This window comes from Hippopotamus amphibius, chromosome 5 (genome assembly GCF_030028045.1).
Source record: "Hippopotamus amphibius kiboko isolate mHipAmp2 chromosome 5, mHipAmp2.hap2, whole genome shotgun sequence".
Classification (NCBI taxonomy): domain Eukaryota; kingdom Metazoa; phylum Chordata; class Mammalia; order Artiodactyla; family Hippopotamidae; genus Hippopotamus; species Hippopotamus amphibius.
Genome location: NC_080190.1, coordinates 63597531 through 63622418, shown reverse-complemented (window position 1 = coordinate 63622418; position 24888 = coordinate 63597531). Strand labels below are relative to the sequence as shown.

Here is a 24888-nt window from a genome sequence, read left to right as displayed (position 1 = left end):
TCTTCCATAAGCCATTTCCTGGAATAACCTTCAATTAAAACTAAAAGGCATATTCTTGAACCTTAGAAAACATTTTAAACCACACTAATAATAATAAGCCCCCATTTAAGAAGATTAGTCATGTCACTTTAACTTATAATGAAATCTAATTGTCATATGATTTTGGGTCTTTTTCATTCAGATGTGACAGTGGTGTATCAAAATGGGTTACCTGTGATATCTGTGAGGCTACCATCCCGGCGTGAACGCTGCCAGTTCACACTCAAACCCATCTCAGACTCCGTTGGTGTGTTTTTACGACAACTACAAGAAGAAGATCGGGGAATTGACAGAGTTGCAATCTATTCACCAGGTATAGTCACTTTCATTATTAATTCCCAACCACCCCTCATTTCCCCCCAAACTGTTTTTATACACACACACACACACACACACACACAAACACACACACACACACTACTGCAAAAGAATACCATGCTCTTAACTTTAGGACACAATTTTTTTGCTTAGTGAATGTCAAGAGAGACAGTGATTTCTCTCCCAGTTTTCAGAATATAATTGTTCAGTTTTAGCAAGGGTATATACACAGGTATCTCATTCAAAAGCACCTCACATATAATGCCATGGGCAAAGATGCCATCAATTACATTTTATACTTTTGAGACCTTTTGTCATTTCCTTAGGCATAGAATAAACTGTTCTAGTAGTTGAGCCATCATCTCTAAAGATATGAAATATTAGGCCTCTTTTTAGATCTTCTTATCTCTTTCACATAAATACAAAATAAAGATATGTGATTTGAAAATGATATAAAATAAGGCACTAAAAATTCTTGTTTGACGTGACATCCATTTATTTATTTTTTAAGTGCCCTGCATTTTTTCCCACTTTCACTTTGAAAAATTTTAAACCTACAGAAAACATAAAAGCCTAGTGCAGTAAGTACCTATTTACCCTTGTATTTATCAGCTGTTATTAATTTGCCACATTTCTGTAGTTTAAATATTTTAAATATGCTTAATTCTCAACTCATCTTTCAATATAATAGACCAGCTTGGTGTACTTTGCTAACCCTAGCATCTGTCCCTATTGGATTATTGGCAACTAATCAGTAACTATACTACAAAGTACCATGTATTAGAAAACATTGATTTTTTGACTCAGTCAACTTCCATCATAGACAAATAGACATCTATGCAGCCCTCCCAGTGACCCTAGATTTCCAGCTGATACCTATACATCTGTGTACTTATTTCACTTATTCATCAAGTTCTGCCAGAAAAGCACATTGTTAAATCTTCACAGACTTGAGGCCATGAAAACAAAAAGCCTCAGATAATGTAAGCTTTGTTTAGCATATAACTTACGGATCAGGCAAAAAGTTAACTGAAATTTAAAAGAGAAGACATAATTTTAAAATCTATTCTGAGGATTGCTTTTTTCCTGCCGACTCTTGAAAAATTATGGACATATGACAAATTAAAATTTTCACATTTAAATTTTTCACAGATGGCGTTCGAGTTGCTGCCTCAACAGGGATAGACCTCCTTCTCCTTGATGACTTTAAGCTGGTCATTAATGACTTAACATATCATGTACGACCACCAAAAAGAGGTAAAAAGTAACCTTAATAAGGTCAGAGAAATGTGAAAAGGACTTTTGGAAAGAACTTTGTTTTTCCCTGGGTAAACTTGAGAAACAGACAATATTCAAAGAACACTCAAAGTTTTACATACAGGTAGCACTTAGCTAATATACTGACTAAAACATAGACACCAGAATGCTTTATTATTAGCTCTTGTCACTGTTTCACGTAAAGGAATGTTCTACATAACTTAAATTCCTTCCTTCCATACAAGCTAGAAGTCATATTATTTTAATTTCATTTTGGGGGGAACCTTTTAAAAAAATTATGGAATTCCCTGTCCTCCTAAACATTTGTAACAGGAATTAAACACCCCCCCCCCCTCTTTTTTTGATGGCTCAAGGTTAGCAGTTTGAAAGTCAGTTATTGCACAGTAATAGTCCTTGGGAAATTCTGACGTGCATATGCTTTATGTGAAAAAGTGGGATATTTGCTTCAGGTGGCAAAAAAACTCAGTAATCAAATATTTTCATGATCTACTTTTAAAAACCAAAGTTAATGCAGAAAAATCAATGATAAAAAAATATCAAAAATTTAAAGACAGAATCAGTTTTACTGATTTTTCTTTCCGCTCTGCACTCCGATAGGGCTTTGCATGGTACTGATGCCGTTAAATAGCACTCTAAAATAACATTTTGAAGTGTCTTTTTTGGTCATTTTTCTCTCTTTGCCTTGATATTCATTGTCACTTGCTGCTGTTGTTAGTTCCCCTTCCACCACTACCCTCTCCTGATCAGCTTCTTAGGACATTTGTTCTTTTCCATTCTGCTTTTGAGAATTGTGTCTAATGTAGGAGAAGTTCTAAGTAAAAGCCTAAGTATTGAATGCCTCCAAAATCTGGTCCACAAATACCTTTAAAATTTTTCTCTCTTCCTCTTAAATGATGTCTACTTTTCCTCCACCCTCTATTCCTTTATGCTTTTCTGAACTATGCCCCGTTCTGTGCCGTCTCACTGTTTTCTCACCTTTCCTCTAAGATGCCTTTTCCCATACTTTCCAACCTCGTATTTCCTCATGTCAAAATTGTCAACATCAGCTCTTGCATGAAATCTTTCACGATGCTCTTCTTTCTTTCTCTGACTCTCAGCCAACCAGAAGGGATTACTCTCGTTTCTGGAGTCTTCTTATTCCTTTTCTTTTCAAATGCTCAGAGGAAAGGCACGGTGATTTTTGTATACCCCATTGACTTAGGTAGTTGTTCTATATTCAGTGAGTTAAATGAGTTAAAGTATGCTTTAAATAGTAAGACATTACTGAACCAGATTTTATTAAGTTGGAATAATTGAACATGTAGACCGGGGATTGTTAACTATATGTTAGCTATGCTAATATGTTTTTCTTCTTTATTCCTTGATTCTTGGACTACAAGTTCTCTTTAAAATAACAGAAGTACAGGCCTTATTTTACTCAGTTTTTTTTTGTTGTTGTTCTTTAAATTTGCTATTTATTTTTCTCCAGCTTTATTGACATATAATTGACATATGACATTGTGTAAATTTAAAGTGTACAGTGTAATGATTTGAAAACATATATTGAAAAATGATTACCACAAAAGGATTAGTTACTACCTCCGTCATCTTACCTAAATACCATTTCTTTTTGATGAGAACGCTTGAGATCTACTTTCTTAGCCACTTTCAAGTATACATTACAGTTTTGTTAACCACAGTCACCATGCTGTACATTAGGTCCCCAGAATTTCTTCATCTTATAATTGGAATATTGGTACCATTTGACCAACATAGTGCTACTACATGATCTAGCAATCGCACTTTGGGATGTGTATCCAAAGGAAATGAATTCAGAATCTCAAAGAGATATCTACACTCCCATGTTCATTGCAGCATTATTCACAATAGCCAAGCTATGGAAACAACCTAAGAGTCCATCTACAGATAAAGAAGTTGTAGTGTCTGTATATATAAATATATGGAATATTATCCAGCCATGAGAAAGAAGGAAACCCTGCCATTTGCAACAACATGGATAGACCTTAAGGACATTATATTCAGTGTGTGTGTGTGTGTGTGTGTGTGTGTGTGTGTGTGTGTGAATTGCCTAGAGCATTCATTCTATTTTGAGTTTCTGTTGCATTAGTAAAATATTGAAAGTTGACTGATATATTCTTATACAAATTATAACTATCAGGAAAGTAAAGATTTATGTTGTCGAAAACCAGAGGTATTTTAATCAATGAATAATTCCAACCATTTTGTCTAATACTGTGTTTTTAAAACAAAAATGAATGTTTTAGTTTTTTAAATAGGGCTATTCTCCTGTTGAATAAGGAAAATTAAGGTAGAAACTGAAAAGGGGAGAAATTATATTTGACTCTCTGGTAATCAGTTTGGCAGCCTTACAACTCTTTGCTTTATCTATATCTCAGAACTATGGGATATCTATCCACCTTCCCTAGAAGTCACTTAGAATGTGAAATTTGCAAAAGTCTATAATTCATGGGATAATTATAAATTGAAGTGTGAAATTTGGTAAGCTCAATAGCAGCATTATAAAACTTTAAAAGACCATGTTAATATTTAAGTTTAGACATCAGATCTCTCAGCTCTATTATTATTAGCCAATGAGAAATTGTCATTCTATACTGTTTTTCACAGAAGCTTAAATAATACTTTTAAGTTCATGAAATGCTTTCCCCTCAACTTTTAAAACATAGTAAAAATAAATCTTTTTTCTTTTGAAAAAAATGTAAGATAGGTTTTCATTTTGTTTCCATCATATTATCTTCCTCTCCCTGTCTGAGGAAGCTATTGCTGGCATCCAGGTCACCACTCGTTTTCAGCTGCAGTGAGTGAGAGAACGGTTGAATTTCGGTATTTGAGAGGTGTGCCGATCATCCAGATGAGTGAGCATATTCCTCTTCCCCACATTGTAACTGTTTCTAGTGAAAAAGCTAAAAGGAGAAAAGAAATTGAAAGCACTAGGTTTTGGATATTAGATAAGGAGAAAACCACTAGGATTTTATATATACATGGAGCAGATGGAACCAAGTCTACTTTATCGAATAAAAGTTAGAATAGTTAAAGAAGGAAAACTTTTCCAGAATAGTTTTTTAAGTTTTGACACAATTTTTTTCTACTCATTCCTTATCCTCCTTTAATTTTCACTTTTCTTTCATATTTTTCTTTTCCCTGTGTGTGGATAGCACTTTAGAGCTAAAAATGCTCTCTGAATGTCATGCACCAGTAAACCATAACTTCACACACTTCACCAGGCATTGAGGATAGAGGGCTTATTCATATAGGATCTAATAGAGCCATGTTTGATGTTTATATGGGATTGGCAGCCATAGGTTCCTAAGTACTGACAACTCTTGTACCTAATGCCAAAACTAGAGGGAAGAGGCAGGGAAAAAAATAAAATGGAACAAGGGGGCAGATCATAGCAGCAAGGCTAGTTGCAAGTTCCACTGCATTTTTTTGGTTACCAGAGCTGTATATCGCTGGATTCCCCTCTGACCACTGCAGGATGAGAGAAGTAACTATTTTAGCAATTAGATGATTTTAAACTTAATCTAAATCTGGAGTGGAAGAAAGAATATGGAAAGGGAGCACAAAAAGCCTTTTTCCAGTCCACATTGAAGTAGTAATTAACTACCTTCCTCTTCGTCTTGGAGAGGAAGAGAATATACCCTATATCACTGGTTGTTGAAAGTTTTTGTGCTAAGGAGACTCATTTGGATCAGCACCACTAAGCCCTTTTCCTCATTTATCCATCCAGAGGATATTGGAGACCTTGTTTCTCTCCTAACAATGTAAATAATTGAGAGAAAATGTTTAATAGGCAAACCAAATACCAACAATAATGAATACCTTGTCAGAGACTCAAATAGCCAAAGTCTTTCCCAAATCATTATAGTAGCTGAAAAGACTTTTTAATCCCCATTACTTTTGCACATATCCCTATCTTTATGTACCTTAATTATCCTGGCATTGATGGCATGTGCAGAAACATTAATAAACATCTTAATTGCATTTTTAGTGAAGTATACACGAATCATCCAGAAGTGTTTTTGTTAAGCCATTAGCAGATTTATCTTCTCTCTTCCTATAATTTCATCTCCAAATATGTGGGCAGATTTTTCAGGGTCAAGAGTTTGAGGTTGTTGTTTTCCTCCACCATGACAATACCTTGGAAGCATATTCTCCCTTGTCAAGAACAAACAAAGCTAACAAAGCTAAATCCCTTGAGTTTGCCAGGGCTTTACTGATGCCTGATCAGAAAGATAACAACTCTGTGTTCAGCCAGGTCTAGAATTGGACATCTGTGAGCTTGATCTCCTATGAATTATCATTTTATAGTCTTTTCATTGCTGTTTGAAGGTATGTTGTAACACATTAAATTTTATTTGTTTTGAATAGATAATACATTCACAGTGTTCAACTCCTGAAGTCAAAGAATATATGGGAAAAAATCTTCTCATCCCTGTTTCACAGCTACCCTTTTTTCCTCTTACCAGCAAGCATTGTTCTAAGTTTCTTATGTTTCCTGTCAGAGATAGTCAGTGCATTCATAAGCAAATGTGAGTGCATAATCTTTTTCCCTTTTTGTGCAAATAATAGCACATCATACATACTGTTTGTATTAGTCAGGATTCAATTGGGAAAGCAGAACCATTTGAATAACGTGGAATAAAAGATTTATTATAGGAATGAGACTTTGTACAGTTGTAGATGAAAGTAAAGAAGTAACAGTCTGTAAAGAGGAGCTTGGAAGATCAGAGAAAAGTTACTAATTTTGAAGTGATGGCACATGTGGACAAATCAAAGCTTGCCAGGGAACCTGGAAATTCAAGTGCATCCAACTATTAGGATAAGAACAATTAGCAAAGGAGGGCTGGTAGAGAAATCCCTAGGACAGTGTTATCAAATAAAAGTTTTTGTGATGATGAAAATGTTCCATTTCTACCTTGTCCAAAATGGTAGCCATCAGTCATATGTGCCTGTTGAGCACTTAAATGTGGCTAGCATGACTGAGAAACTGAATTTTAAATTTTATTTTATTTTAATTAATTTAAATTTAAATAGCCACGCATGGCAAACAGTTACTGTTTTGGATAGCACAGCTCTAGAAGGCTGCATCTGGCTCTGGGTGTAGATTTGCTGTTAATCATCAGAGGTGGCATTTGAAAAAACAGAGCTGGGTGCAGCTGGGGAGAGCAGGCACACACTGGCATCTCTAGGCACCTCTGAATCTGTCACTGCTGACAACCTTCAGAGCATGATGCCTTCTGCTTCACCTCTACCTTACAGAATCTCACTTGAATCTCTCTTTTGGCTGACTCTAATTCAGAACCATACAGGGAATTTGGGATATTTTGGGAAACATAATTCCAGCTTAACTAGATGTCAAGGTATAAAACCACTAAGTGCTTTTCTTACCTAACATTGTATTCTGAAGATCTTAAAATACCAGAACATAAAGAATTCCTTATTCTTTTCCACAGCTGCTATGTATTACATTGTATGAATATATATCACCGTTCACTTAACTGCTTATTTTATAATTTATCATAATGAAAAAAATCAAAAGAAATATTTTTACAAACTTGGAGAAATATATTTCTAAATATAACACAAAACACAGAAGAAGCCATGAAAGAAAAGATTGATATAAAAAAATTTTCTACATAGCAGAACCCGTAATATGAATATTAATTTTAAAATGTCTTCAATGAATGACATTCTAATAGAAACTTACTTTTTATGAAACAGATACCAGGCCTGATTTCAGATTTTAGAGATTTTCAGATTATAATTGTCCATACATATTTGATCATTAACATGGTGTGTGCTTCATTAGGAAAAGGAAGAGGAGAGGGTCTATTTAGTTTGCTTGCTTGCTTCCTTCCTTCTTTCCTCCCTTCCTCCCTCCCTTTCTGCCTCCTTGGATTTCTAAGCAAATATAGTGTAATTATGGTATTGAAAGTGGAAATGGAAAAAGAAAGGGCATGGAATAGGAAAGTCATTGGACTACCAGTCAGAAGATCTTTCCTACTGCCTGCCAGCTCTGCAACTTTTTGAATATCATTGTTAGACCTCATTAAAGAGAGGAACCACCTCATATTTGTTTTTTTTCCCCTCTATAGTGAAAAGATCAGTACCTAATACAAAAATGTTTGTTAATCTTATCTCTCTAGGATTCAAATTCCTCATTTATAAATGGTGGGCACCAAGCTTACTCATGCTGACATGAGGATAAATGTGGGATAATAAATGTGAGAAGATTTTGTTAACCATAGATAATTTATATCTACCTAAAGAATTATCTTTTCGAAAGAAGACTGAGCTTACAGGGGAAATATGTTTTTTTGGGGTTTTTTTGTTTTTGTTAAAAAAAATACCTTTTATTATTATTTTTTTTTAATTATTTTTTTGGGGGTACACCAAGTTCAATCAACTGTTTTTATACACATATCCCTGTATTCCCTCCCTTCCTTGACTCCCCCCCCCTCGAGTCCCCCCCACCCTCCCCACCCCAGTCCTCTAAGGCATCTTCCATCCTCGAGTTGGACTCCCTTTGTTATACAACAACTTCCCACTGACTATCTATTTTACAGTTGGTAGTATATATATGTCTATGCTACTCTCTCGCTTCGTCTCAGCTTCCCCTTGCAGGGGAAATATTAATATTGATATAGTAGAAGCCTCAAAGCTCAGTTCCAGGCCTGGGGGTCAGGAGGCATGGGCTCTACCACTTCACTGTGACATTCTAGAGTGTGGTTTTCTCTTTTTGTGACTTTGGAAAGTGTAGAACCGTATGTGAATGCGAGCTTCAACTTTAGTGCAAAGCAGACCCTGTTGACATAGACAACTTCTAGAACTCAAAGTGTTCTTGCTTTTATCTGTTCTCATTAATGCAGCACACATTCATTGAAGCCTGCAAGATACTATGCTAGGTGCTATATCCCATTTTACTATATCAGCTCTTCTCTAATCCAATTTGCTACCCTTATTTGAATTTTTTTATTGATTGAATTTCTGTGATAACTGTACTAAAGGACATCCTTGAAGAATATTTGAAATACATGCATGACTAATTCTGATCGTGGCTCATTTTGATTTAGAATAAGGCTGACCTGCTATAGCTAAAAAAAAAATGTCACATTTAAGGCTAATAAGATTCTAAAGCAAAAGCTTTACTTCTAGTCCTTTTTAAAAAATTCTTTGACAGCTGAGATCAACTGACTTTTTATTAGATTCTCAAAACATAATTTTTAGGTTTCTGGAAACATATGCTATTCACAGGAGAGGATACTGAATCAAAGAATTGCTTAATCTTTTACCTTTTCAGTCATTCTCATAACTTCATGCCCTTTCAGGCTTGATATTGAGACCCATACAGCTATTCTGTTTCTTTGCCCAACGGAAATAAATAAAAATTGGTATGCTAGAGGGAAGGTATATAGGGGCTAAGATTATTAAGATAATGATATTTTTATTTGTACCCTTGCATTTGCAAATTTGAAATACTGTATATTTTTTCCTCAAGTGTTAGTTACTAAAGGGAAAAAAATAACCAGTTAAAATGGCAAGACCACAGGTAAATTATAGATCAGAATTTTAGTAAGCATGATAATCAGATTAATTCTAAACCTCTCTACTAGTTTTTAACATATTACTTTAAATTTTTTGTCTTTATCTAGTGAAGATTATTATTACTTGTAGCCTCCTTTGTAGCACTTACACTTCGAAGAATATAATGGTGGATGCTGACTTCAGAATTTTCAAGTTGGGCTTCCTATAGGTGGCACGGTGGTTAAGAATCTGCCTGCCAATGCAGGGAACATGGGTTCGATCCCTGCTCCAGGAAGATCCCACATGCCGCAGAGCAACTAAGCCCGTGTGCCACAACTACTGAGCCTGTGCTCTAGAGCCCGTGAGCCACAACAGTTGAGCCCATGTGCTGCAACTACTGAAGCCCACACACCTAGAGCCCGTGCTCTGCAACAAGAGAAGCCACCACAATGAGAAGCCCGCACACCACAACGAAGAGTAGCCCCCACTCCCCAAAACTAGAGAAAGCCCGTGTGCAGCAACGAAGACCCAACACAGCCAATAAATAAATTAATTAATTAAAAAAAATTTTTTTTCAAGTTGCCCAAATATGAACTTACTTTCTAGGATTTACAGACTCTTCCTTTTTAAAAAGGAACTATCCCTTTCCTTCAGTTTAACACTGAAGGTGGGGCCCCTACAGTGGATGAATCTGCCTTGTTCTTATCACTAATAGCCCTAGGAATAGCAACTCTTCATTTAAGGCATACATTTTTAAAAAATGTAATCTTTTTCTTTCAGACCTCTTAAGCCATGAAAATGCAGCAACGCTGAACGATGTAAAGACACTGGTCCAGCAGCTATACACTACACTGTGCATCGAGCAGCACCAGTTAAACAAGGAAAGGGAGCTTATTGAAAGATTAGAAGATCTCAAAGAACAACTGGCACCCCTGGAAAAGGTACACATTCAAATTTCACACTTTTCTCTTCACCAGTATTTTTTCCAGAGCATATATGTTTGCTTTTTTTCGCTCCAAGTTTTATATGATTGAATTGTGTCAGTCAAACTAATCCACTAGTTTTGGAAACTGAATCATAAAAAACTTCTGATTAAAGCTAAGAAAGGACTTAAAAAGGAATAGTTTGGAGCCTTGATAATGGACCTAGAGCTTTGAGGTCTAAATATACTGCCCTTAACCAGACATACTACCTTTACAACAAAGATTGGAATAATTGCTGATCAGGAAGGGTTCTGAGGTGGATAATCATTTTAGCCAACTTAAGAATTAATATTATATGGAATATTACGCAACTATTAAAAACAATCGTGTAGATCTAATATGCTATAGAAAACTCTTCATGATATTTTATGAGAAGTAAATTATAAAACAATGTGCATATTAGTGCATACTATGATCCAATTTTGAAATGTGTTATGTATGCATATAGCCATACACACATACACACATGCACCACACACACACATACACGCCCACACACACAAAGAAAAAAATTAGAAGGAACATACTCCCAAATGCTAATAGAATAGTAGGATTATGAATGATTTTTCTTCTGTACACTTTCCTGAATGTTTTACAGTGAACATGTTGTGGTTTTTTTAAATAAAAATACAAATATTTCCATTTTAAGAAACTAGACTATATTAGAGATTAAGGAAGGGAACAAATACTCAATATTGTGCTTTTTCTGATTTCCTTAAAAGTAAGGAACATATCTCAAGGTTGTTCTCATTAAATTTAAGACCATGAGAAATGTGATAAATTAAATTTGAGCAACTGTTGTGAAGGAGAATGAAATTTAAATTTTGTATTTTCAAAATGTAAAGCATTTTTTAATGTACTAACTATAGCAAAATAATTATCAAACTTTATTGAATATTTACTATGTGCTAGGAATTGTCCTAAGTATTTTACTTGTATTCGCTTATTTAATCCTCAGAACAACTCATTAATGAAGTTATGGTAATATGCATATCTGAGCCTGAACTCAGCCGTTCTGAATCCAGAGTCCATGCTTTGACTCACTATGCTGTTTGGCCCCTAGTAGACCTTTTGAGTAAAAAATCTGATGATAGATTAAATCTTGTATGCTACAGTGAGAGAACATTGGCATGTTTTTATTTCTTTCTTTCAAAGAAAGTAATCTTGTGGTTGGATAAAGACCTGTTGAAACCAGCTTATTCACTCCCATAATTTCACCATATTTTCAGCTACTTCTAGGAAGAAACATAAAACACAAGTGTATCAAAAATGTTATTCATATAAAATATTATTCAGTAAAAACTATAGATACTATTTAGGAAGACAAACTATATTTCCTAGAATTGAGACTAACATATCTTGATTACTAGCCCTGTTTCCTATTGAACGTAGAACAGTTCAAATAAAAGTTTAAAATTGGTTCTATGTCAAAATGCCTTACAGCTGACCAATCATGTGTGCCCTGTAGGTACGAATTGAGATTAGCAGAAAAGCTGAGAAGAGGACCACTTTGGTACTATGGGGTGGACTTGCCTACATGGCCACACAGTTTGGCATTTTGGCCCGGCTTACGTGGTGGGAATATTCCTGGGACATCATGGAGCCAGTTACCTACTTCATCACCTATGGAAGTGCCATGGCAATGTATGCATATTTTGTAATGACACGCCAGGTAAGGATTCCCCTTCAGACAACTTTTCATGAGAAAGTGAAATGGTGGTTGTTAGAGTGTTCTCTTTTCTCTCGCATTCTAAGGCCAATTCTCTTTAAGTAATCATTTAGCCATTATACACACTCACTCACACACACACATATATCTGCACATGCACATGCATGCCAGTTATGTATCAGGCACTAGTCTAGGTGCTAGAGATAGAGAGAGAGATGTAAGACATAGCTTTGGCCCCCGTGGGGCAAACAGACTGAGAGAGCCCTATAAACCACTAAATTTATAAAAATGTTATAGTAAGATATGGAATAAGAAAGCAAAGGAGAAGAGTGGTCAGCTCAGTTGGCTTGGCTTTTTATGCACTGTGTAGTTAGTTTAGCAGTCAGATGGTGTAGTCCCAAGCTTTGTGTTTTTATTGAATGTTTGGTATGGAGAGTTGGCGATAGCTAATCAAATAGTTAAACTCTGGGCCACTTCTAAATATATCAGGAGTATAGGTGTTTGTTGTTTTTATTTTTATTTCATGGAAGAGAGGTGAAAATTAGGTATCTAATCACTATTCTATTCTTTATCAACCAGGGCTCATATTTAAACATCAGTATCTAGAACTAATTTTTATTGTTAGTGCTATTTTTTTTAGTAGCTTGGAAATCCATATTGTCACTTTAGGAAGTAGGAGGGATTTATTAATCACTTATTTACTATCGCTATATGTGATAGAGCCACAGATCCAGGTTCCCTTGAATAAAAACCATTTGAAATAGCTGAGACATATGAGAAACCTTTTCTATTTTCTTAGGTATCAGAAGAAAGCTGAGTTGCTTCTCTTATATGTTTATATGGCCGCTGTTTAACGTAGGCATTTTGTTTCTGTTGTCTTTAGACCAAGGGTCATAGGCCTATTTTTGTGTGGGAAAATGAAAGCCCAAGGGCGTTAACTTAACCTTTCTGGGCCTCCCAAATATGTCTTGTGGAGAAGAGAGACAGTAAATTGTTTGTGTCCTGCTATTGTTTGCCCAGTGTCTCTAGCACCTAATCCCATGTCTGGCTCATATTCATCACTCTGCGTGAACCAAGCTGACAGCCAGATCAATCTTATCTAATCACACCTCTGGACATGGCTTGCATATGTCTGTTTGTCTGTCTGTGTTTCTTTCCCTCTTCCTCTGCCCTGTCCCTCTCCCTCATATACCCCTTTAATGGGTTCTTTTTATTGATTGAAATCCAGACTCCTTAGCCCGATATTCATAACTGGTTGCTGTCTTTTCCAAATGTCTTTCAACTCCTCTATGTATGTACTAGGTATTGTAAACACAAGAAATTACAGTTGGCCCTGGAACATTGGGGGTTGGGGCGTCTACCCTCTGCAAAGTAAAAAAATTCATGTGTAACTTACAGTCGGCCCTCTGTGTCTGTGGTTCCTATGTGTCCATGTTTTTTCCATATTCAGGGTTCCACACCTGGGGATTCAGCCAGCTGCGGATCGTGTAGTGCTGTAGTATTTACTGTTGAAAAAAATCCGCATATAAGTGGACCTGTGCAGTTCAAACCTGTGTTGTTCAAGGGTCAACTGTATAGTCTTTATTTCCGCAAAATGCCCTTAGTTTTCCACTTCTTCCTTCATATCATTCTATTAACAGGAAAGGTTTTCTCTGTTGATCACTACCTGTCATATTTCAAGGTTTACTTAAATGCTTATTTTTCATGAACCTTTGACTACTTCCCTGCAGCCAACTTTGATCGCTCCCTTTTCTGAATTGCTATAGCACATTGTGCCTCTCATTTCATTCATCCTGTGCCATCTTGTATTATAATTATTCATGTTCAATGTCTTTTCCCCTCCACTAGACTATGATATCTTTTGAGGCAAGGCATTCAGGGTTTTTTTTTTCCAATTTTTATTTCCTTACCATGCCTAATACAGTGCCTATCTGACCTACTATTTAAATGCTGTACTACTTCTGTGATTCCTAAACATTTTTGCTGCCCCCAAGTGACAAGTTGCAAAATAGCAATAGTAAACAGTTTAGTCTTGTGAGTAGGAAAACATTGACCAAATAAAATGTAAATAGTTTCTCATGTTAAATATTCTTCCCCATATCAGTACCCATAATTAACACCTATGAAGCAAAATGCCTGTTCAACAGCATTTAAACGGTTGAATGAGTCTTTATTAGCAACCTAAATATATTCCAAAAGTATATTAAGTTCCAAAGAATTTTTATAAGATGACAAGTTCCTTGACATCATAAAATCAAGTGGATTGAATTTTACTGACTGATATTTCAGTGAGACCTGAGTACCACTTTCTATCATGTGAAAAGGAGCCTGACAATAAGAATTGCCATTCAGAAAAGTTACTTCAGCAAGCATGTAAACCACCATTCAACACCCTAACCCAGGCATTTTCAACAAAGGGAATGTTACCCTCAAGGGGGAGAAATTAGTTCCTGGAAGTAAAACATCTTAGATATTTCAATAAACAGATTCACAGTATATGTGTGGTATTAAAACTTCTTTAGGGAGGAGGGGCAATTAAGGAAAAAATATCTCAAAAGGCAACTTAAGGGAACAACGATGAAAAAATGCTTAAGAAACACTGGCCTAGCCTTTAATACCCTTTGTCATCTCAATTCCAATACCCAGCATTTATATTCTACTCCAGCAAACTACATCAATGGCCATTCAGGACCTACTTGTAATAAAAATTAGTATGCCTAATAATTTAGTATGCCTAAATCTTTAGGCGCCTGACATCTCTCTTAACTTTTTTCTGTCACCTTCCTCATGTGTTGCTTCCTTTTCTGTCCAAATTAGATAATATTGTCATCCTGTTCAATCTCTGCTCCATTGTCTTTCCACCATATGTACTCTATAAACTACTCTTGGATAAATTTAGCCATTTATCCTATACTGATAAATGAACGTTGCTAGAGAAAAATCATGTAAAACTGTGGATTGGGCCACTGCTTGTGTTTCTAATTAGATTTTCTTCCCCATAACCCCCTCATTAGTTATTCTGAGACTTCACATCAAGCTCCTCATCCCACCTTTAACTTTGCCTCCTACCTCTCCTAGAAAATTGAGCTTAACAGATACAATCTTGCTAATTCCTAAACTCTGTGAGTTTAATACTATCCGTAACCACTTTCACACTATTTCCTTAAATTCACATAAGAGGTGACATTTTCCTGTTCAGGGCTAGCTCTTCCAGCTGTTCTTAATCCCATTACCCCCTTCCAGAGTCTTAGTGCAGTATATTTTTTGTGTTCCCTATGTTATCAAACTCTCCCTCTCTGACTCTCTTTCCTTCATAACCAAGCTCTGTGTGTATCTCTTCTCGCTTACTATCAAATCACCAAGTTTCTAGAATAGAGTCTAACTTGTAGTTGCTTAGTAAATGTTTGTTGTTCAAAAGAGGAAGCATAGAATAGAGCTGAATAAATTGAATCAGTGTGTACATTTACATCCTCAGCAAAGATAGTCAAGTGGCCTAGTAATAGCAACTTAGATGAAAGTAGAAGGCTTTCCCTCAAGTTTTTAATCCAACAGTTGTCCCTTAGGTCGATATTACTTGATTCAGACCACGATTCTATCCACTTTTAAAAAGCTTCCACAGCCCTTTCAACTACTGTTTGTTCGTTATCTGTCATCATCAATAATTAAATACTTACTTCTGTTTCTAGTTATGGCATACTAGGTAATCAGAACAGTGCTCCCATTAGGAAATGTTAAAATAGTTAGACAAAACATAAAACACATCTGCCTGTAGACTCTAGAGAGCTAACAAGATAGCAAAAATTACCAGCCACGAACCAGAAGAAGAGAAGTTCCAGGAAGGTGAATCTGGTGTTCAGATGTGCTTTTTCCTCTCAGGTTTTGTAATGATTAAATAGGGTAAGGCTGAGAGGCCAAGAAGCTGAGTCATACTTGATAACCTAGAAGGACCAAAGTCATAGAGATTCATGTCCAGGGATTGCTAAAGTGGGATGAAACATTGGTTTGGAATTTAAAGGCCACTAGTGTAGAACAGAAGAACCTATTGTAGGCCCTCTCAGAGACTGTAGCTCATCTTTCAGTCATCCCAGTCTTATAAATTGGATTGAGGTAGTCCTAGAACACTGGTAATCCCAGAGTACTAATCTCACAGTTTCCAGGCAGAAGAAAACATTAATCATCCCTGGGAGGAGATAACATTATCCTAAGCCTTACATTATTTCTACAAATAATTTTGCAAGTACAAAGTTAAGCATATAATAAAAAATAAGCAGATACATAAGAAAATACCTATAGAAATGATAGACATTTGAAACAGATACAGATAGGAGATCTAGTTACTGGATTTAGCAGACATAACCTTTAAAATAATTATACTTATTGTATTCAGGGAGATAAAAGGTAAGACTGAGAATATTGGCAGATAATTTGATTTTTTTAAAAACAGATGAAAATTATATAAATAAAATTTAATGGATGGATTTAACTGCAGATTAGACATAAGAGAGAGATAGTGACCTGGAAATAAATCAGAAGAAACCATTCAAAATAAAGTATGGAAAGACAAAAAGAAGTAAAATACAGGAGAGGGTAAGAGATACAGAGGATAGAGTGAAAAAGCCTAATACATTTTAAATTTTATTAGCATCACAGGAGAGGAGAGAAAGAGGAGAGAGAGAAGGGAAGAAACAATATTTAAGAGCTGGTGGCTGAGAATTTTCCAAAATGATGAAAGACGTTAATTTATAGATTTAAGAATTCTATTAAATACCAACCAATATAAAGTAAAAGAAATCCACATATAGACATATCAATAGTAAAATTGCAAAAGCCAAAGACGAAGAAGAAATCTTAAAAGCAGCCAAAGGAAAAAAAGAAAGACAGGCCTTCAAAGGAGTCACTGTTAGATAGCTGACTTCTCAGCAGTGGAAATGAAAGCCAGATGGTAATGGAATGGTATCTTCAACGTGTTGAAAGAAAATAATCATCAACTTAGAATTCTATACTCAGCAAAAATATCCTTCCAAAATAAAGGTGAAGTAAAGATGTTTCCAGGCAAATGAACAGGGAACTCATCACCAGCAGATCTGTACAAAAGGAAATACTAGAGGAATGTTCTCTGTGTAGAAGGAAGGTTATCAAAGATGTAAAATAAAAAGAAAAGGAATGAAGAGCAATGATAGTGGTAAATCTGTGAGTGAATCTAAATGAATATCAAATTTATAAAATAATTGTAATAAGCTCTTATGGAATTTAAAATACAGAAAAATCTAAAACATACAACAATAGCGTGTACATCTGGAGTGGGGAAGTGAACTCAAAGTGTTCTAATGTCCCTTCATTGTCTGGGAAGAGGGTAAAAGTACCACTTCCATTCAACTTTGAACAAGAGGTCCTAGCCAGGGCAGAAAGCAAGAAAAAATACAGAGGATGAAAATATCAGAAAGAAAAAACAACTGGCATGATTCATAGATTTTGTACATAGAAAAAATTTTAAAGCATATATAGATAATTGGTTAGAATTCATAAGTGAGTTTCATAAGGTTACTGGATACAAGGTCAATATACATAAATGAATTGCATATCAATATGCCAGGCACAAATGGTTACAAAATTAAACTTTTTAAGAGATGCAACTTAAAATGACTTTTAAAAATAAATCATGCAGGACTTCCCTGGTGGCGCAGTGGTTAAGAATCCGTGGCGCAGTGGTTAAGAATCCTCCTGCCAATGCAGGGGACACGGGTTCAATCCCTGGGCCAGGAAGATCCCACATGCTGAGGAACAAAAAAGCCCGTGTGCAACAGCTACTGAGCCTGTGCTCTAGAGCCCATGAGCCACAGCTGTTGAGCCCGCATACCACAACTGCTGAAGCCCATGCGCCTAGAGCCCGTGCTCTGCAATAAGAGAAGCCACTGCAATGAGAAGTGCTCGCACTACAACGAAGAGTAGCCCCCGCTCGCCGCAGCTAGAGAAAGCCCACATGCAGCAACGAAGACCCAGTGTAGCCAATAAATAAATAAATAAATAAATTTGTTTTAAAAAATAAAAGTAAATACTGCAAAAATGTCAGTTCTTTCCACACTGATCTATTAAATTCAGTGCAGTCCCAATCAGAATCCCAACAGATTTGGGGGCTCTGAATCACAGGTGGTTATGGACCCTCAGGGTAAATCTCTGGACCACAGAGATCTTAACTTATTCACTTCAGCTGGTCCCAAATCAGCCTAGTTTTCCAGGAGTCATTTGCAGTCACACCTTGAACCAGTTATTCTGTGGCCATTACGAATCCTGGATTGTCAATCTCTGGATCCTGGAGGCCTACCCCCGGGCCCATCCTAGGAAGAAGGAAGTCAGAGAGGAAATGACACAGCCCCTCTCCTTGCTGTTCCTTTGTTACTGACTCATAGAACCAAAGCTCCTGAGAATCTAATGTCTTACGGCACTTGGCGGTTGTGACTCACATCTTGCCAAGTTATTACCCCGACATCGTTCTCAGAGGATACGTGCTGGGAGTTACCAGCTAACCAGGCCAGCCAGAAGTGGAAAATGGGAAGGGCTGAGAGATCTTGGGGTTGCTAGAAATTGGCTTCACCATAGGGAATATAGCCCAAAGCTGTCTCTACTTAGTACCATTTCGATCATCAGAAAAATCTAAGTGCCCGCTGGCAGCAACTCAGAAAGTGCTGCTGACCTGCCTGAAACAAATCACTTGTCCACAAAAGCTCTCAGATTCCATGTCATGCTCCTACCCAAATCCCTCCGGAGACCACCCAGAGCCTGGGACAGCAATCCCAAAGTCCCTCGTTGGCCTTCGAGTCTCTTGAAATCTCAGGTCACAAACCCAAGGTCGACTGGATTGAGGCAACAGAGTGGGAACTAGGGCACCTGGGGGCCTCGGGCCATCTCCCGCCCACAGGGAGCAGCCGCCACGCCACTGCACAGGCTGGCCTGATCTGACTCTTTACCAGAGTCCCAACTCCAGAGGTTTTCTAGATTGCTCCCAGTTTTTGGTCCCAATGACAACTTGTCTGAAGGCTGAACACATTCTCCGGGCCACCCTTTTACGACCCCTCCACTACCTTTGATCCTAACCGACCTTTCCAGCATGATTGCTCCCTCCTGTCTCTCTCCATTCTTCACTCTTCTGCACACGGTGTACACCCCTGACTCCGCACAAGAATTTGTACACAAGTGTTCATAGCAAGATTATTCATAATAGCCCAAAAGTGGAAAAACCCCAAATGTCTGTCAGTTGACAGATAAATAAAATGTAGCACATCCATTCAATGGAATATTATTTGGCAATAAAGAGAAATAATGTACTGATACATGCTGCAAATAGAAGAGCTTGAAAGAAACCAGACGCAAAAGGCTATATGTTGTGTGATTCAACTTATGAAATATCCAGAATAGGTAAATCTATTGAGACAGAAAGTAGGCTAATAGTCAACCTAGAACTGGACGTGTGGAGGGAGATCGGAAGTGATGTTAAAGGACCTGGGGTTTCTATGGAGGATGATAAAAATGTTCTAAAAATCTATTGTAGTGATGACTGTATGATTCTGTGGCTGTACTAAAAAGCATTGACTATTATACTTTAAATGGGTAAATTGTATGGTATCTCAAATAAAGGTATTTTTAAAATATGAGGTAGTAATATAAATAATATAAATTAGGGGTTTGGGATTAACATATACACACTGCTATATATAAAATAGGTAACCAACAAGGACCTATTGTATAGCACAGGGAACTACACTCAATATTTTGTAAAAACCTATAAGGGAAAAGAATCTGAAAAAGTGTGTGTGTATATATGTGTGTGTGTGTGTATCTCATATATATCTCTGAATCACTGTGCTATACACCTGAAACTAATGTAATGTAAATCAAGTATACTTCAATTAAAAAAAAAGCATAATAAATATAATAGCTTCCCAAAAAGAGAAAATAATCATAAAATAAGTTTACTAGATATACCCCCCCAAAAATGTGAGGTAGTATTTCTACCTAACTTTTTTTTAACTGGCAATACCAAGTATTGGTAAGAATATGAAGTAATGGCAACTCTCATATCCTGCTTATGGGAGCATAACTGGTACGACCATTTTGATACCACTCCTTAAATCTGAACACAAGCATACCCTATGATCTAGATTTTCCACTCATAGGTTTATACCCAGCAGAAGATCTTCTTGAAATGATCTTGACAGCATTATTTACAACAGCTAAAACCTGGATACAACCCGAAAGTCTATCAGTGGTACAACAGATAAATAAATTGTGATGTAGCCACAGAATAGAATATAACACAGCAATGGAAATGAACAGACTACAGCTGCATGTGAAAGACTAGTATCACAAACATGATATTGAGTGAAAGTAGCCATACACAAATGCATACTATCTGACTCCATTTTTATAAAATTCAAAGAACAGGTAAAACTGAGCTGTAGAGCTCAAGGGGAATGTGTGTTTAAGTGGGAAAGCTGTAAAGGGAGCAGAGAAGCAGTTACCATAAAAGTCAAGATAGTGATTATTTGGTGGGGGAGGGGTTAGTAGTTGGGGGGGCAGGAAGGGGGCTTCTGAGTTGCTGGCAGTATTCAGTTTTCTTTATCTGGTGATGATTAGCATTTATTATGTGATGATGATTCTTTATGATGTACATATTTGTTTCGTGTACTCTTCTGTGTGTGTTTTGCAATAAAAAATGTTTAAGAAACAGATATTTAACATAGCACGTCAGTAGTATATCATTATATGTGTTCATGTGTGTTGAATGTAATCAATAGTAAATGCTTATTTTGTGAAGATAGTGTGCCAAGGACTATAATTTAATTTCTTTATTTTTGTAGGAATATGTTTATCCCGAAGCCAGAGACAGACAATACTTATTATTTTTCCATAAAGGAGCCAAAAAGTCACGTTTTGACCTAGAGAAATACAATCAACTCAAAGATGCAATTGCTCAGGTAAGTTTTCCAAAAATGAAAATAAATCCAAGCCCGGTCTTGTATGGCATTATCCTCCTCCTCCTCCTCATCATCACCTGCAGTCACGGTACTTGAATGGGTAAACGCGGAACAAATGAGCCAGTGCTCTTCTTCATATGTAAATTATTCCTCAATTGATAAAAATGACTATTTTAGCATGGAAACCTCTCCAGAAAGTTTGATAACATAAGCAGGTGAAAAGATGATGGGTCCTATCTATCCTATTGACACTAGCATATTGAAATTTTTAAACCTATTTTTTTACATTTTGTTTCTTTAGAGTTGTCTGTTTTCACTTTTCTTTTTTCAATCTTTCTACAATTGACCCAAAGATCTCCCACCTAAATGTGTGGTAGCAGTGGGGGAAAATTAAAGTCCAGGTAAGACAGAGACTAGTAGAAATCTTTGCCAGGTGCAGGTCAGAGGTTATTGAGGTAGAAGATGCTTTTTAAAAAGATTGATATTTTACTTTTCATAACAGCTACCTCTTTCACTTTTCTGATTGTGCCTCCCACTCTCTCTGATATCTTTGATTTTGGTGAAGAAATCCTCATTCCTTTTCTCTACAGTATTTCATGACTTTAGAGATTTTTTAAAACCTCCGGAAGCCCTTCCATTCTCTTTAATGTTTAATTACTCTCCTCTGGACCTTCTCCACCTTCTCTGTCCCTTTTTGGTGATAGGGCTGTGCTTTGAATAGGCTATTCATCTTTCTGAATTAAGTGAATTGGCCTAAGTGAATTCTTGTCTTCTGTCACTCTGTGTGGTGGTTGTCACCTGGAGGGAATGCAACAGAATTGTCTCTGGAGCTATTAAAAATATAGGTGCTTCAGCCCCCCCCCCCCAAAACTATTAATCCAATTCCTCAGGGGTAAGGCCCAAGCACGTGTGACTTTTGAAAGTGCTACAGTTGAGTGCACATCCCTGTTTTAAAAATTACTGATTAGTGGAAAACTTAAACAACTACTAGACAAGTAACTAAAGTGTTGAGGAGCATAAATTTAAATTCTGGCTCCAGGCCAAGGTTTGTGAAGAGGCTTCTCTCCGGAGAAACGCCATCAAGGTGCATCAGATGCTCCCACATTCTTGAGCCCCTGAGTCCTGCCCTCTGTTGACTGCACCACCTTTTCTGGGGGGTCTGTTGATAGCTGAAACTGCCAGGACAGACTTCTGTTTCTGTCCCCCTTTGTTGTCCTGTGCCTTTAATGCTCTTTGCCTCTGAGGCACTCTTACTTTGAGAGTGATTGAGATGATTTCTCTGACTGGTAGTGATGGAGGAAAGACAATTTCCTTTTCTCAGGAGATAGTAATATCATTGAAAGCGTGACTAGCCAGTTTTTCTCACCTTTTGTTTCTATTTTAGGCAGAAATGGACCTTAAGAGACTGAGAGACCCATTACAAGTACACCTGCCCCTCCGACAAATTGGTGAAAAAGATTGATCTACAGAGAGCCTCTGAACCCCGGCAGAAAGAACAGCTGTTTATAACTATGGCCTTTTTAATTAAAGCATTGCAGGTGGGAGCCATGCGTTGAAGCTGGGAGCCGTGTCGGGGTAGAGGATTTTTACCTTTAATTAAAAAACAAAAACAAAAAGATCTTAGGGAAGAAAGGAATGTTAAAATCTGACGGTCAGGCTTTGTGGAATATAAGCTGAAAGGGCTTAGTGAATATTGTCTTAATCAAGCATCTCAGTTTCTGGATGAAAATGATGCATTATTATTACAGTTGAGAGATTCACAAAAAGAAAACGTTGCTGGGGGTGTTTGTTTCTTGCATCTTCTTTGCAGAGTCAGCAAAACAGTAACACACCAGCACCCCACTCAGCTCTAATTTTTTTTTAATTTAACTTTTCTTATTTTTGACATAGTAGTAAATAAATATACCAGAAAAGTAAATCCTTGAGATATGTGGGTGGCAAACAGAGTCTGAGCCCATGTCATTAGCATTTATTTTAGATTGGACTCCGTCTCTGCAAAGTTGCTAGGAATCTCTCCTGTTTGTGCCCCATTTCTGACCACCCACACCTGTTGGTACACTAATTTTATCCATATGATAATTGGAACCAACTTATGACTGTTTGATAATTGATACTTTGGATTATCCCTTAATACCTTCTTAAATGTCTATATATTTAAGTGCTCTGGATCACTATCTAGAAATCATTGGCAACACTGCATGAGGTTTTTTTGTTTTGTTTTGTTTTTACTAATTAATCTTTAAAAGGAGGACAAATTTCCCTCCTTTATTTAACTATCCCATTGATACTCACCTCTTCCTCCAGACTCAAGCCAGAGGGGGAGTGTTTAGCTGTTTTACCAAATCAGAAAGATATAAGGTTTACAAATTGGCTAAAAATCATAGCCATTTCAGAACCAGAATAGTTTCATTGCTGTTAATCTGTTTGTGTGACAGCATTCCAGGCCACCCAGATGGCACTGCCTTGTCTGGAGGCTTTGTTAATCTCGAAGGACACACATTTCCACACTGTTTGTGAGCCCTCCCACATCCACCACTTCAGTAATTGTAAATCAAGTGTGTGGATCTCAAAGGGTGCAATTTATCTTTATACAGGAATACATTTCTATGGCTTCTTTCAACCTACCTTCTTCACCCTATTTTTTCTTATCTTAAATTGAGAGAAAGAGGAATTAATCTTATACTGTATCAAAATATTTTCTACCATATTTCCAGATGACATCTGCACTTGAAAAGTAAAGGAATCTGTGTCTAATATCCTGTTTTTAAATACTGTGGGGGCAGGATGGAAAGGATGATGGAGCTTGCCACGCAGCTGATTGATTGGCTTTTTTCTTTCACATGATTCATCCCTCCTCATTGTGGCAAGGGGTTTCTTTCTCTTTTTCTTCCTCCTTTGGGATCATTGTGTATGAAGAGAAACACTTTAAATGACAAACCCAGACTCCAGGTGCCTTGCAGAGGTTGAAGGCCAGCCAGGATTGCTGCTGCTGCCACCACCCCTTCCACTGGCATGATGGAATGAAAGAATGCATGTCTCCATTTCCCATCCCTCCTCTGACTTCCTTCCCCACCCATCCCCCAGTCGTTCAACCCCCTTCCCTCATTTATTTCTGTGTGAATTATTTTTAAACCATTTATCCTGTTTGTACGCAGGGTTTTTAAGAAGAAACAGCACAGTGCAATGAGCAAATCCTTTCAGGGTGTGTGGGAGGCAAGAGAGGGGAGGGCGTGGAGAAATGTCCTTTAAACAAATAGCAAAATATTGAACATGTGTAAAATCCTGTATCATTTATGAAATATGTATAAAAAGCAATGTACCTTCTGGAACAATAAATACTTATTCAATTTTTGAACTATGGCATCTCATTCTTTAAAGCAAAACAACCAAAATCAGAAACAAAAACAAGCTAATTTTCATCTGATTCAAGGTGGGAAGGTTTTTACCTCTAAAATTAACTTTTATAAAAATACCGTTTTGAAATTGTTTTGTTCCTGGAGCCTGTATTTTTTAAAAGGCATTTCATGAATTCTTCCTAAACTTCAAATGGTCAGTATTTTCCTACTTTTTCAGAGCCACCAGAGGTTCACTGACCTCTACAACCATGATAGAGCCGAGGACAGCACTGAGATCAAATACTCATTATTTTAAGAGTTTGTATCAAATATATGATGATTACCAAATGGGAAAATATCACATGCTGCCTAGTCTATCGAAAGCATATCAAAAAGCTTGTATTAAATGTCTACATTAAGTGCACTGTGAGATATAAAAGCCCACAGCTACGGTCCTGCCTCCTGGCAGCTCACAGCAACTGAACATACATCCGTAAGATATGTAAAGTTTAAGAAGATAAGATTGAAAGTGTTAAGCTGTTGTTTGCATTCAGCAAATAATAACTACATCCACGCACCTATGGTCAACTAATCTGTGACAAAGGAGGCAAGAATATACAATGGAGAAAAGAATCTCTTCAATAAGTGGTGCTGGGAAAACTGGACAGCTACATGTAAAAGAACGAAAGTAGAACATTTCTTAACACCATACAAAAATAAACTCAAAATGGATTAAAGACCTAAATGTG

At 36.8% G+C, this 24888-nt stretch overlaps 1 protein-coding gene across 8 annotated transcripts in view; it reads left to right on the top strand.

The window, feature by feature from the left end:
• The window catches only part of MCU (mitochondrial calcium uniporter), a 188238-nt gene extending 164079 nt beyond the window's left edge, over positions 1-24159 (top strand). For all 8 annotated transcript variants that reach the window (XM_057734639.1, XM_057734638.1, XM_057734641.1 and 5 more), the window contains 6 exons: positions 182-352; positions 1510-1614; positions 9961-10121; positions 11632-11835; positions 20688-20804; positions 22189-24159. In XM_057734639.1, coding sequence (XP_057590622.1) covers positions 182-352; positions 1510-1614; positions 9961-10121; positions 11632-11835; positions 20688-20804; positions 22189-22266 — 836 coding nt within the window. In that variant the 3' untranslated portion in view covers positions 22267-24159. The remainder of the gene's footprint in view (positions 1-181; positions 353-1509; positions 1615-9960; positions 10122-11631; positions 11836-20687; positions 20805-22188) is intronic.
• The last annotated feature ends 729 nt before the right edge of the window (positions 24160-24888 follow it).